The following is a 14,140-nucleotide window of genomic DNA, read 5'->3' on the forward strand; positions in this document are numbered from 1 at the left end:
CTGCTCCCCGCCTTGGCTGCCCGCCCCCAGGCTGCTCCCCCCCTTGGCTGCCCGCCCCCAGGCTGCTCCCCCCCTTGGCTGCCCGCCCCCAGGCTGCTCCCCGCCTTGGCTGCCCGCCCCCAGGCTGCTCCCCCCCTTGGCTGCCCGCCCCAGGCTGCTCCCCGCCTTGGCTGCCCGCCCCCAGGCTGCTCCCCCCCTTGGCTGCCCCGCCCCCAGGCTGCTCCCCCCCTTGGCTGCCCGCCCCCAGGCTGCTCCCCGCCTTGGCTGCCCGCCCCCAGGCTGCTCCCCCCCCTTGGCTGCCCGCCCCCAGGCTGCTCCCCCGCCTTGGCTGCCCGCCCCCAGGCTGCTCCCCCCCTTGGCTGCCCGCCCCCAGGCTGCTCCCCCGCCTTGGCTGCCCGCCCCCAGGCTGCTCCCCCCCTTGGCTGCCCGCCCCCAGGCTGTCCCCCCCCTTGGCTGCCCGCCCCCAGGCTGCTCCCCCCCTTGGCTGCCCGCCCGCCCGGCACCCCTGCCCCCGCTCTGAGCACGCGTCCGGCGCGGGTACCCCGCTGCTCCCCCCGGCAGCTGCCCGAGAGCCTCGAGGGCCACCGGCAGCCGAAGCCGCCTCCATCCTTGCCCCTCCATCGCTCCGGCGCCCTCCATCCTTGCTACCTCCATCCCAGTGCCCTCCATCCCTGCCCCGCCATCACCCCTGCGCCCTCCATCCCTACCCCTCCATCATCCCAGCCACCTCCACCCCAGCCACCTCCGGCAGAAGTCCACCTGCTTGTGGAAAGCCCCGGGAGCAGCGGTGACCTGGCTTCTGCTCAGCCCCTGGCTGCCCCATGCCTGCAGCTCATCTGCTTCCTAAGCAATGGGACCACCATGCAGAGAGATGCTCCCTTTGCCCTGTGCATCCACCCCTGCAGGGACCTGGACCTTCAGCTTTCTACTCCACAAGAGACACTTCAGCTCTAGGAAATGTCTCCAGCCCATCCCTACCCCCTGGGATCTCTGGCTCCTCATTAAGTGCCTCCTTCTACTCACCACCATTGCACTTGGCAAGCTGGTCTTTTGACACTGTCTCTCCTAACATTCTCATAAACAACCTGACCAAGTACAGTCAGCTACATGGGCAGTGGGATGGGTGAGAACTGGCTGAGGGGCCAGGTCTGGAGGGCTGTTGCTAATGGTGCATCCTGGGGGTCAGTAAGGGGTCAGTGCTGTTGAGCATCTTCATTAATGACCTGGATGACAGGACAGAGCACACCCTCAGCCAGTTTGCCAATGTCACAAAGCTGGGAGGAGCGGCTGGGCCACCCAAGGGTCATGCTGCCATTCAGAGGGACTTAACAGGCTGCAGAATTGGGCTGAGAGGGGCCTCATGCAACAAGGGGACATGTGAAGTCCTGCCCCTGTGAAGGAGCAGCCCCAGGCACCAGGACAAGTAGGGGCTGGCTGGCTTTGAAGCAGCTCTACAGAGCCTGGGGGTCTCGGTGGACACCACAGAATCACAGGTTTGGGTTGGAAGAGATCTTCAAAGACGATCCAGCCCAACACCCCTGCCATAGGCAGTAACATCTTTCACTACATTAGGTTGCTCAAAGCCCCATCTAACCTGGCCTTGGACACTTTCAGGGATCTGACATTCACAACTTTCTGGGCAACCTGTGACAGTGTCTCACCACCCTCACCATAAAAAATTTCTTTGTGTCCTAGTTTCAGCTGTGATGGAGTTAATTTTCTTCTTAGTAGCCAGTACATTGCTGGGTTTTGGCTATGATGTGAGAACGATGTTGATAAGGCACTGATGTTTTTAGTTGTTGCTGGGTAATGTTTATACTAAGTGAAGGACTTTTTGGTTTCCCAAAGTTTCGAGTTTTAGATTCCTTTCCAATTCTCCTCCCCATCCCTCCGGGTGGGGGGAGTGATCAAGCGGCTGCATGTTTGACCACAAGCCAGCAACGTGCCCATGCAGCGAAGGTGGCCAGTGGTGTCCTGGGCTGAATTAGGAGGAACATTGCAGGTCGAGGGGGATGACCCTTCACCACTGAGCACTGGTGAGTCCCCGTCTGGAGTGCTGTGTCCAGTTCTGGGCTCCCCAGTACAGGAAGAATATGTGTTTACTGGAGAGAGACCAGCAAGGGGCCACAAAGGTGATACGGGTAACTAAGCATCTGTCATCCAGGGAGAGGCTGGGAGAGCTGGGACTGTTCAGCCTGGAGGCTCCCGAGGGTCTCTTCAAGTGGGATAAACGTCTAAAAGGGGTTGTAACAAAGACGGACCAGACTTTCCAGTGGTCCAGGCCAAGAGGCGACAAGCACACATTAAAAAGGGAATTTAATCCAAAGAGAAAAAAACCTGTCTTACTGTGAGGGTGACCAGGTGGTTGCCCACAGAGGTTCTGGAGTCTCCAGCCTTATCAGCATTCAAAAGCCACCTGGCCATGGTCCTGCACAGCCATGCACCCTCAGCATGGCTAGTTTAGCCTGCTAGATTAAATCAGCCACTTTTTTTTTTTTTTAACCTTAATGGTATTACAGAAAAGCCAGAGACACTGCTGACAAGGGCTAAGCAAACACAAATTCAATATATAATTCATATTCATTGCACTAGGGCAACAGGGAAGCAGGATGTAAGGTTGTCCTGGTTTTAGCTCCGGCTGGTGACTAAGCACCAGGCAGCTGCTCCCCCCTGCCCAGAGGGATGGGGGAGAGAAAAGAGGGACTGGAAGAGTAAAAGTGAGAAAACTTGTGGGCTGAAGTAAAGGCATTTTAACAGGTAAAGAAAAAGCCATGCACTCAGCAAAGCAGAACAAGGAATTCATTCACTGCTTCCCATGGGCAGGTGCTCAGCCACCCCCAGGAGAGCAGGGCCCCATCACGTGGACCAGGGGCTTGGAAAGACAAACACTCTAACCCTGAACATGCCCCCTTCCTTCTTCCCCCAGCTTATACATACTCAGCATGATGTTCAGTGGCATGGAATAGCCCAGCTGTCCTGGCTGTGTCCCCCCTTTCCATTTCCCGTGCCGCCCCCAGCCCCCTTGCTGGCAAGGTCTGAGAAACTGAAAAGTCCTTGACTTTGTATAAACATTACCCAGCAACAACCGAAACCATCCGTGTGTTATCAACATTGTTCTCATGCTAAATCCAATGCTAAATCCACCGTACCGGCTCCTGAGAACATTAATTCTATTCCAGCTGAAACTAGGATGAAGGCTCATCCTTCCTGTAAAGGATGAGATATAAACACAGCCCATGCCCCTGGAGAAGCTTCTGTCCATTATTAATTAGAGATTTTTGTGACATGGTGCTTGTAAGAGGGAGAAAATTCCCTTTACAAGTGGCAGCAATCCTTGGGCTGGCCAAGAGGTTTCCCACATGCAGAACTGCAGGGCTTATTATGTTTGCAGGAATACCTGGTGGGGGGAACACTGAAAAAGGGACTTTACAAAGCCATAGAAATGGGTAATGCCTGTAGTACAGCTGCGATCTCTGGTACAGGCTGGTACCTGAGAGCAGTACCAGCCAGAAGCTGACTGTCACATTGGCATCCTGATGGGATGAGGCCATTTTGCCTGTGATACTTGCTGGGTCTGTGAGTTCCTTTGCCCCTGATGACTCTCTGCTGCCCGATTTGCTTTGTGCAAATTAGCTGATGTTAAAGGCTATAATGACCTCTGTGGCCTTTTGCAGCCTGGTGGCCCTTAAGCCAGAATGAACACTCAGCCTAAGATTAAGGTAGGAGTTGTGGTTTCTCTGTATCCTAACGGCTAAAACCAGCCACAAGTCATTGCTTAGCCAGAGGGCAAAACCACAGGGTGCTCAGAGTTCAAATCCCCACTTCTCATTTTAGTGTATATTTTCCTCATGTCTCCGTCTTACTTAACTCCTGATACTCAGTTGCACGCTCTTCCCAAGCCAGGTTGTTTGGAGAGGGGTCCGTAGAAAGTACGGTTCCTGCTTAAGGTAACAGGATTTTTCCCTGTTTTCTTGATACAAGAGGCCCAGGAGCTGTTGTTTCTCTACACAGCAAAGGGGGAAAAAGCAGAGTCGAGATGTGGATGTGACTCTGTCTATTCAGGCAGGAAAACCCAAGGAGGAACTGGGAAAAAAAAAGGAGTTAATGAGGATCCAGATTCCTGCTGACCAGGCAGAGTGAGACCACCCTTGCTTCCATGTAGGCAGCATCCAAACCCCCACCATCACCCCAAAACCACTGTCCCACAACTGAGCCCGTCCTTGTAGGCAGGAAAACCCAGTGGGGAGTGGAGGAGATAACATCACCACACCCCAGCACGGGGTCAGGGTTTGTACAGACTGATTTGCATCTAAGCAAACAGCTTAAAGAGCCGGCTCAGGTCAGCTGCTGGTCCCCCCTCCCTGAGCCTCGCAGCTGGGGGGACAGCTGACCCGTGGAGATGCTGTCCCACACTAAGGGGGTCAGGCAGCACGTAGAGCTGTGGATTCAGGGGAAGAGAGCCTGAGACACCCTCAGCCATCACCAAAACATGCACCGGGGAGCAACAAGTCAAGCATGGCTGTGGGGAAGGGTGGGGTGGGTGCATTTGGTTACCCATGTAGGCTTAAAAAAAGATGTGGCTTCATTATCTTATCGCCATAAACTAGTGAGAGAGACTCCTGCAACTATTTCTGAAAGTGCTTCTCTACTTTAGGGCCTGTTTTGAAAGAGAAAGGAAGGCGGAAAATGTGCATTTTGCTCCCCCCCCCTTCTGTGTTAAATTAAAAAAGAAAAAAAGCAGAAACGAGTTCATTGCCCTTTATTAGAGGTGTCACAGAAGTTCCAACCCACTGAAACAGAGAGCCCTAAACCCATTAAACTAGGAAGAAAGATTGGGTTGACTCAACCAAGCGAGAAACACCCCGACAAACCTCTAACAGGTGGGAACAGCATCCCTGCTGCTGGGCTGAGACATTTCAAAGGACCTGGAAGGAAGAGGAGGTGGGATGTGCTGAGCATCGCTGGAGGCAGGGGCTCTAGTGACCCCCTCCAGTCCTGCCCCTTGCAGGGGCGAGGGCTGCGGTGGCCTCTCCCCGTGCCCACCCTTGCATGGCCCAGAGACATGACAAGACCCTATAAACACCTGTGGGTGTGATACTTGTTCCTTTGTATCTCAGGAGGGTTTTGGCTGGGGCAAAGTGAAGCTGGCTGAGGCCCATGAGGTTGTGATGCCCTGTGGGCTTTCCTGCAGGGCATCCAGGTTGCCTAAGCCCAAATGGCTGAAAAATCCAAAGTGCTGGGATGAAACCAGCAGGAATGAAGGCTTAAAGGCTTCAGGCTAAGGCCAGGAGGGAGATTTGAGCAGGCACTCAAGTGTTTTGCTGGATGGTGACCTCCCCCAGAGCTACCTGAACCCAAGGCAAAATCAAGGCTGGGAGAGCAGCACCGGACTGCATCTTTCTTGGGTCTAGAACTTAAAACAGGGCACAGGATAGTTTCTATATCCCACTCTTTGCACTTCAAGATGGTATGAATTTACAGGGAAAAAGGCAATAAAGGATTCACCTTGCCTTCTCCGCCCAGCTGGAGTCACGTTCCTTCAGCCACCCCTGAGTTGTGTGATCTGCGAAAGGACAAGTCTGTTCCCAGGCATCAGGAGAAAGTGTACGAGAGGCACCGAATGCACCGTACAGGATCTTGTACTTGGGGGATGGTGTCAGGGGCTCCCCGGGGAAGGGAAATGGTCAGTGGAGAGGTCTGGGGGTCTTCACAAGAACTGAGCAAATGTCAAATAATTCACATGGCTGCTTGATCGTGTGGGGACAGAGGGAAACCAGCTTGCTAAATATAGGGCACTCGGGGGGGTGGGGTGGGGGGTGGCAGGGAGACCAAGGAGCTGGAAGACTTACAGGAGAGGAAGATGGCAAGGAGCGGGAGGGCAGACACGGCCGCCGTGCTGACCGTGAGGACGGTCAAGTCCACGAACTCGGTGCATCCTTCTTCTGTGGTCAAAGAAACCAGGTGTCAGCATGAAATGCCATACAGAGCAAAAGAGAAAGGAGAAAGACAAATTGCCACTGTGAAAAGATGTACACATGGCAAAAAACCAAGGAAAAATTAATGGAAGTCTGAAAACTAGTTTTGCTTTTGCAAAGATTCCTCTTGCCTGAAAACTCCAATTTGTTGTTTTTTTGGTTTTGTTGTTTTGGGTTTTTTTTGAGCAGGTCTGACTCCCAATGGCTGAGTTGAAAGGACATAGGGATTACATATCGTGGGCAAGTTTTAGCCTCAGTGTGATAAATCCTTGGGGTGGTCCCTGGAGCATCCCCTCTCACCGTGGCGATGGTGGATGTTTTTTATGAGGAAGCTGGTCGTCAGCACCACCGAAACCACTCCTCCAGGAGCAGCGTAGCCCATCGTGCGCTGTGCTGGCCAAGGGAAAGATCACAAAGTGATGTTAATGTGTGTTACGAGACGTGGATGGGGGTCTGCCCTCACCCACTGTCTGGTGTGGAATCCACCAGCCTGAGTTAGCACAGAAGTAGAAATGAAGTTTTTATGTAAAAAAGTCAAGGATGAGATTTTTGGCAAAATAAAACCCTCATGGCCCAGTTTTATCTCCCTCCCTGCCATCCCTGGTAAAACATCTCACCTGTTTTACTTTTCAGTTGGATGAGCTTTGTAGGCTGGAAGGTTACTGTGGCAGAGACCAGGAAGGTTACCACGATCACGTATGTAAGGGCGATCTCTGGCAATATGATTGCAATAGAAGGGCCTGAAAGAAAACAGGACAAGGCAGACTACTGGTTCTTGCATCTGTCTGCCACCTGCACCACTTTGTAACCCTCCACCTTATCCCTTTCCCACCCTCTCCCGGCTCCCAGCGTTTTCACCCTGTCCTTGCAAGCAGCCTCTCCATCCCTTGAGCGTTTTAACCGCCCTTCTGCAACAGGCCCTGGGAAAGGGCTCTGGGAAGGGGCAAATAGCTACATTCATTGTATGGGTGGGTGTGTAACCCACACGGTGGTCCAGGCCCCCCCACTGGCTGAGATCACTCATGGGGAAGACACATGTCGCTCTGTCTGGGTCTATCCCCACGTGTTTAGCTGTGGGACCCTCCCTCTCCAGGGCACTCCTTCCTCTCTGACCCCCGTGAGACCCTACATCTGCCACAAGGTCCTCACCCCACTGGTCTGCACAGCAAGGATTGCTTTTCTGCACCGTGCCCTGTGCAGGGAAAGGAGTGGGGTCTGCATCGCGCCACCGCCCACCTCAAACCCCACAGCCACCTCCTACCTTCCTCTCGCATCCAGAGGATCCCGGCGGTGCCTGCCAGGATGGAGGCGACGCACACCAGCCCGCAGGTGTAGGCGCTGAGCCATCTCCACAGCTCCCCCCCTAGACACCCAGAGCAGCGTGGGGTGACTGGAGTGAACCCCCGGGATGTCCTGTGCCAGTCCCACCCCTTCCTCAGGGTGGGATGCAGCTTGTCCTCACCCGGGATGCTGTGGGCTATCCCTGGCCAGGCCTGGTGGGTTTGACCCGCTCTTTAGCGTGGGTACCTGGAAAGGGCTCTTTTCCCCCCAGTACAGTGTATTAAGCATATTCTCTTAAAAACAGAGCTTTGTAATAAAAAAATGCTCCTGAGAAACGTCTTTTTCTATAAAAGTGTCAATCGATCACCTCAGCTCTCTAGAACAAAAGTATCTGGGAAGAACCAGAATCTAACCTAGCTTGAAAACAGAGTAAATCCATTTTTGCCACTAAAAAATTTTGCCAGGGAAAGTTTCTCTGTGCTTATAAAGACTTGTCGGATGATGTGAAGATGAGGTGTTCACACAGCAAGAAGGGGAATTAGCTGATTTCCAGCTCTTCCCATGGCAATGCTCCTTGCTCTCCCCCACCAGACCAGAGAAATGATGTTTTGGCTGCCCCACAACTGCAGACTCACTTATTCTTAGCTTGTCAGACTGGCAGACAGGAAAAATTAATCCCCATCCTGAGACGGCAGCAAAGACCACGGCAACCACTGCAACCCTCAGTGCGTCCTGCAAGGGAGGGGAGAGACCTGGGAAGAAAACACCCGAGCAGCCAGGCATCAGGCCACCGGCAGGACCAGCATGGATGGCTCTGATGGGCTCCTCCATCACCAGGACAGATTCAGTTTATTTGCCACCTGGTGGCAAAATCGGCACTTTCTGCAGCAGGCTGCAGCCCACGAGATGCCCAGCCTGGGGTGCATGCTGCCCACAGGCTTCCCGGCCACCCCACCGCCCACGTCCTGCTCACCATCACCTCAGCCGAGGGCCATCACTTGGGACCTTCTCCAAGTGGGAGCAGCCAGTCTCCTGCCACCCGTCTTGCCAAGGACGGTGCCTTGGGGGGATCAGGGACTGGGATGGCTGCTGACCATCCTACGATGGGGAGCTCCTGCCAACAGCACGTGGGCCACAACCTCACAAGAGGATGGCCAGACCTTGAGGGGATGGAGGCAAAGGGATGGGATGAAACCACCCAGGGATCCCCAGCAGAGGGTGGAGAAAAGGAAAAGCAGCAGGAGGTGAAGCCCCAGCAGCTATCACCTGCAATGGTGACGTTCAGGGAGGTTTCTTGCCAGCTTATTCCATTGCTGGCATTGCAGGAGTAGGAGCCACAGTCTGACTTCTTTGCTGACCTCAGGTACAAAATGCTGAGGCTGTTGGAGAGGTGGAAACCTCTGTCTGAGGGAATGGGCTGTCCATCCTTCTTCCAAGTGATGGTGTCCACCTTGCCCTCCATCACCTCACAGAGGACCGTGCCGGTGGCCCGGGCCACGAGAGCACTGCTCTGGAGCTGAGGGCAAGTCACGGGCTCTAGAAAGGGAACAGAAACACCAGCACTTCTCTCAGACATGCCCTGGAGCATCTGTGATGGGGATGTGGGCTGCAGCTGTCACTGCAGCTTCCTTAAGTCTTCCTTCGAATGTCCCATGCTGCACAGGGCTGCTGTACTTTCTGGGTTTGGCTTTTTTTTCTAGCAGAATTATTGCTTTTATTGCATATTGGTAAATACGGGGTGTTTTTTCCTCTCAGAAAATGAGAGAAAAATAAAAGGAAAAGGATGCAGATTCATTAAGATTTATGTGAGGTGGAAAGGAGAAGTGGGTGGTGAAAGGCTGTGGTAACATTATGGCAGCAATTTTTTTACTGCAGAGAAAGGATAACGCCAAAGCAAATTAAGGAAATTGCCCAGAGAGATATTGAGGAGGAACTTCTGTGTTATTAAAGTGTACTCTTGTCTCTGTGGCAGCAGCTGGCGCCTGAAAATTGCAAACATCAGTTAGTATGGTCTGAGGGGAAGATTTTTTTCATGACTTCTCCATAAAGCTCACCCTGCTGGGCTTAGCTCCATCAGCTCTACCTGGTCTCCTTTGTAAAAGTGCTGGAGGTACTCTCCACAGGTGGCAGTGGGTTGACAGCATCCTACCAGTCCCTCCTTCCCTGCACTTAGAATAAAAAACAAGGGAGGAAACTGCCTTCTCCAGGTGGACCCCAGCCCTTTGTCACAGCCAGGCACCCCAGGAGGTCTCCTTGGGCAGCATTGCCAGACCTTCTGCCCTAGGACAGGTTTGGAACCTCTTCTCAAAGCCTCCCTGGTGATGTCTCCATGCACGACAGGTTCAAAGAAACTCACGACTGACCCGCTGGACTCAGCCCAAACTCCTTCTCCAAACCCCTTTGTCAGCTGATGGTCCATACCCAGTCAAATCATACCACTGCTCAGCTTGTGGCCATCAGCTCGCTCCTCCCTCCCATGCCCACCGCTTACTGAGGACTTCCAGCAGGATTCTCAGGCTCTCCCTGTCTCCCACGTTGGCAGTCACTTTGTAGATGCCACTGTCGCTTTCCTGGACATCCTCCAGCAAGAGAGATCCATTGGCTGGATGGAAAATGGCTCGTCCTGCATAGGGCACGTGGATGGCAGTGTTGTGAGACCCCCTGTAGTACTGCAGGATGGTGCGGGAGCTAGTGCCGTTGAGGTACTCCCACTGCATGGAGTAGATGTGCGTGATGTTTTCCGGCCCAGGAAGCAGCACCGAGGATCCCACAGCAGCAGCTTTTCTCTCGAGGGGTCCCACCGCTTCTATGGCCTGTTGCAAAGGCACCAGCAGCCCTGGATGGCAGGGGAAAGGAAGCTGAGCTGGGGGAGACAGAACAAGTTGGCGTGGCTTGGGAGAGGCTTTGATAACCCCTGTGCCAAGGACACCCAGGCAGTACCTGGGCCACTTGGTCACAGCCTCTCACAAAGGCATCGCCATTGCCCGTCATGCTGCCAGGCAGGGAGACATCCCAGCTGGAGCTGATATAGGTGCTAAATACAGCACAGGGTGCTTGCAGATACATGGCTGCAGGGCTGTGAGCTTTTGCTACTTGAATTTTGTGTGTATTGTGGTGACATTTCTTCCCAGTCTGGACCCAGAAGGGACTTTCTAATCCTGATCTAATTTCCACGGCAAATTCCCAGTTACTGGTCTTGTCTGGGGCTGAAAGTGTCCACCAGCTCCCAGCCGAGAGGGACACAGCCGTCTCCCCAAAACACATGGCAATTTCTGGGCTTGGCATGACTGGGGCTCTAACAGGCGCTTGAAGACCTCTAGAGGAGCTGCTGTGGGTAAGGTCACAGCTCCCAGCCCAGGGGGAAAAAAGAAGAAAAAAAAAAAAAGCCAGGCAGAAATCACTGTCTTGTAAAAGGGGATGCTTTAAAAAAAAAGGTGAGGCTAAAAGGAGTAAAGCAAGAAGCCAGCCATAGGCAGAGGAAACCCCAAAAGGGTATTTATCTACACCGGCAGAGGTTCAGTTACTTGCCAGCAGCAGTCCTAGGGCTCCTAGGAGGCTGCTCGGAAGGGGGCACCAAGATTTCTGCTAAAGGTCCTCGCTCAGTCTAGCCCTTGCACGGGAGCATCTGAGTCTCGCTGAGATGGGGACCAGCGGCAGTGATCCCAGCCTGTTCCCAGCCACCCTTCACCGAACGACCACAGCCATGCTTCCCAACAAAGGGGATGTCATGGAAAGACATTTCCAGCACCTGCGGCCCCCAGCACCCCGCTCAGGCAGCGAGGCGGAGGGATGCTCGGCAGGCAGGATGTGCATGAGCATCCACAGATGCTAATCTCAGACCCACCAGCTGCACCGGCTGTGTTTGCTCTTCTCCCTCTCCACCGTGTCTCGCTTCCTGCCCCGATAAGCAGATGTTTGTGTGCATTTACACTGCCGCCTGCTGCCTCTGCAAACAATCCTGGAAATTGCCCCTTGCACTCTGACTGGTGATTTCTCTTAGCAATTTTGCAGCATAAGTGGGAAAGAAAATAGGTGTAAATCAAGCTCATCTGATGATTTTAATTTCTCGCTCTCATAACCTTGAGAAACAGCTACCAGCTTTTATTTCTGTGCCTTCATGCCCCCCAAACTTTAAGACATGCAAGGAGAAGAAACAATCTTACGACGGAAAATCCCTTTGGTCTGGGAAAACACTACTTATACAGGACACAGGGTACCACTAGTAGAAGATAAGAGAAAATACTTAATCACAGGCATCTTTTACAACTACAATATTCAAAGCTTATCCTATAGACACTCAAACAGAGCTTGCTCACACCACAGCATCCAAAACTCTAGGTACATTGTAATGGGTTTTGGTGACTTGATTAATGGGTAATTGCTGGCTCTGAAAATCTTTGTACATCTGTGCTTCAGGGCAGTTAGTACATATATAAGGACCACAGTGAGATTGCTCACATGAGTATAACTGCAATAAATTTTGTGGGTTTGCATATATCAGCCCCCGTATAAATCTGTCTGCAGTACCCTTTTAGCCTTGGCACCGTGCCTAGCTCTTGAGCTGCTTCTCCCTCCTCTGTCTTTAAAGAGCGAAGCAGAGACACCGTTCCCTTCCAGGTTAAGCGTTTTGCCCCATCTAAAAAATCTGACTTAAAAGGACCAGAGATGCCCATGCACACTTGCAAAGCCCTGCTGAAGCCTCAGGCTCGCTGCAGGTTTGCAACAGGCAAGGATCTGGCCCACAGAGCACTGGATGGCACTGGCACCTGGCCCAGCCTGGGGACAATTTACCTGCAAGGAGCAGCCAGCTGGTCCCCAGCAGCTTTGCGGAACGGCACGTCAGCATCTGTCAAGGAAGAACAGCTCGAAAATTGCTATGCTTTTAAAATGTCTTAATTTCCTTCAAAACTGCCTTGAATTCCACTCTGCAATAAGAGTAACCGGTCAGGCTGTACCGTGTGAGGAGTTCCACAGTTGTCAGGACCGGATTTCTGACGCTGACAAGGGCAGTGCGGTGGGTGGTCCCAGTCTGGTCTGGCTCCAGCCTCACTGTGTTCCTGCCGACTGCTCCTCCCCGGGGACCCTTCCCGGGAGGCTGCCGCTGTCGGGCAGCAGCTGCCCGCTCTTACCCCCGTGCTCGTCGGTGCTGGCCACTCCCCGGCGCTGCGAGTGGGCAGCGTGGGCAGGCAGAGCTGCCTGCTCACTGCCTGCACGGCCGGCTCCTGGCGCTCAGAGCCTGGACGGCCTTTCTGCCGGGGCAGAGCTGCAATGAACCCCAGAAGTGGTCCCCCTCCAAGAAATGCTGAGCTTGATTGCCAGGCCAAACCAGGGGGAATAACTCATCCAACTCTGCTTCTAGGAGAACTTTCCTATGTCAGTTCTCACAGCAGTATGAGTTACAGGGGATGTCCCCGATCATTTCCATGGTCTGAGTTCAGAAGATCCATCCCTGTCCCTTTCTTACCGCTCCATCATCTTCCATCCTGTCCCTGGGAGAGGAGCCCAGTGGCCTGAGCAGAGCAGAGGTTCAACTCATCCTCCAGCCTGTTCCTAGCAGTGGCCAGGGGCTCAGACAGAGCTCCAAAACACTTGTCCCACTGCAAGTGCCTTTTTCCTCCAGCAAGGCAGGTGTAGACTGGGATCATCCATGTCCCACAAACTTTCTGCAAAGGGAATTCTAGTTTAAGGGGGAGACACTCCTGGAATCAGAGGAGCACCTGGGGACCAAATTTCATGCTCTAGACAGGAGAGCAGGGGGATGAGAGACTTGGGAAGGTTTGAGCTTGGCCCCAGAGCACAGGGGAAAGCTTTCCTGCCCCGCCGAGCGCGGCTGGCCCTGTCTGACTCCCATGGACCACCAAAACCAGAGCAAGATGTGTCTGGGACACGACCGCTGTGTGTTAAGCATTAGGAAAAAGTGGGTGAATACAGATGTCATCAGGTCCAGAGCACCAACACGGTGACACCTGCTGGCTCCATCAGCCAGGGAAAGCACCCAGCCCACACCTCCCGCCTGACCTGTATGCCGTGCTCAGCCCGATGCTGCCCTTGCTATCCCTTTTCCCATTTCTTGACCCTTCCTTTCTCCACCTGTCTCCTTCCAAATAAATGTGCTTGTAATTACTTTCCCCCCTTGGTCTTCCTTTTGCGGCATCCATCTACAAATTTATTCCTGACACCGTTCCGCACACAATCTCAGCTGCAGCTGGTATTACCAGTTTGATTTTGCCTGGGTGATGCTGGCTTTGTGCGTTTTCTCCCTGGGAGGTCCCCAGTGCTCCCTGTGGTTATCCAAGAGAGAGACAGTGGGTTGCTTCTCATTTCTCACCACCACAAAACCTAGCTGCACCTTGCACACCGGCTTAGGGTTTTGATGTTCCTCGTGCTGTAATCTGCCACTTCTGCTGACTGCAGCAGCTTCCTACACCCTGAGAAGGGCTGCTTAGCCCCAGGCTGGAGCCCAGGCTGCGACTGTCGTCCACCTGCAGGCCCAGGGGCAGGACAGACCTTTTTGGACAGGAAGGACAATGATCTTTAAGATGAGTGGAGCTTACAACTAGGTTGGTACAAACTTATGCCAAACATGGTTTTGGTGTTTGTGTTAGAGGGGAGGCTGCTCCCACTCAGGTTCTGCCTTTCACAATGTTTTGTTGCCAACTGTGCATTTAATTTAACTTCTCGTTTACCCTGTGCCCAGCAGAGCGCAGGTTCTCTGCTCCCATCTGCTCGGTTCCTCAATGCAGGGCCGGGTATTTGCAGGGTCATATCACAAGCCCATTGGCTTTTTGCCATCACAGCAATGGGCTGCTGCATTCTGCATGCATTTTGCATGAGCTTGGGATGTCTGAGAAGCTAAAAGCAACCGCAAGCAGTGCAAAGGCACA

At 53.4% G+C, this 14,140-nt stretch overlaps 1 protein-coding gene across 3 annotated transcripts; it reads right to left on the bottom strand.

Moving 5' to 3' along the window:
- Positions 1-4,767: 4,767 nt before the first annotated feature.
- On the bottom strand, positions 4,768-12,727 carry LOC121097223. 3 transcript variants are annotated; one of them, XM_040613930.1, is made up of 10 exons: positions 12,212-12,727; positions 12,048-12,102; positions 9,748-10,092; positions 8,523-8,792; positions 7,237-8,008; positions 6,593-6,715; positions 6,276-6,368; positions 5,850-5,942; positions 5,506-5,563; positions 4,768-4,925 (listed from the first exon to the last, which is right to left on the bottom strand). In XM_040613930.1, exons 5-10 carry the CDS (start codon positions 7,247-7,249, stop codon positions 4,874-4,876), a joined length of 432 nt encoding a protein of 143 aa, XP_040469864.1. In that variant the 5' UTR covers positions 7,250-8,008; positions 8,523-8,792; positions 9,748-10,092; positions 12,048-12,102; positions 12,212-12,727; the 3' UTR covers positions 4,768-4,873. The 3 variants fall into 2 exon arrangements, 2 of the variants coding, with proteins under 2 accessions (XP_040469864.1, XP_040469865.1); XM_040613931.1 differs by lacking the exons at positions 8,523-8,792; positions 9,748-10,092; positions 12,048-12,102; positions 12,212-12,727 and having other exon boundaries at positions 7,237-8,181.
- Between the last annotated feature and the right edge of the window lie 1,413 nt (positions 12,728-14,140).

Source organism: Falco naumanni, chromosome 14 (genome assembly GCF_017639655.2).
Source record: "Falco naumanni isolate bFalNau1 chromosome 14, bFalNau1.pat, whole genome shotgun sequence".
Taxonomy (NCBI): domain Eukaryota; kingdom Metazoa; phylum Chordata; class Aves; order Falconiformes; family Falconidae; genus Falco; species Falco naumanni.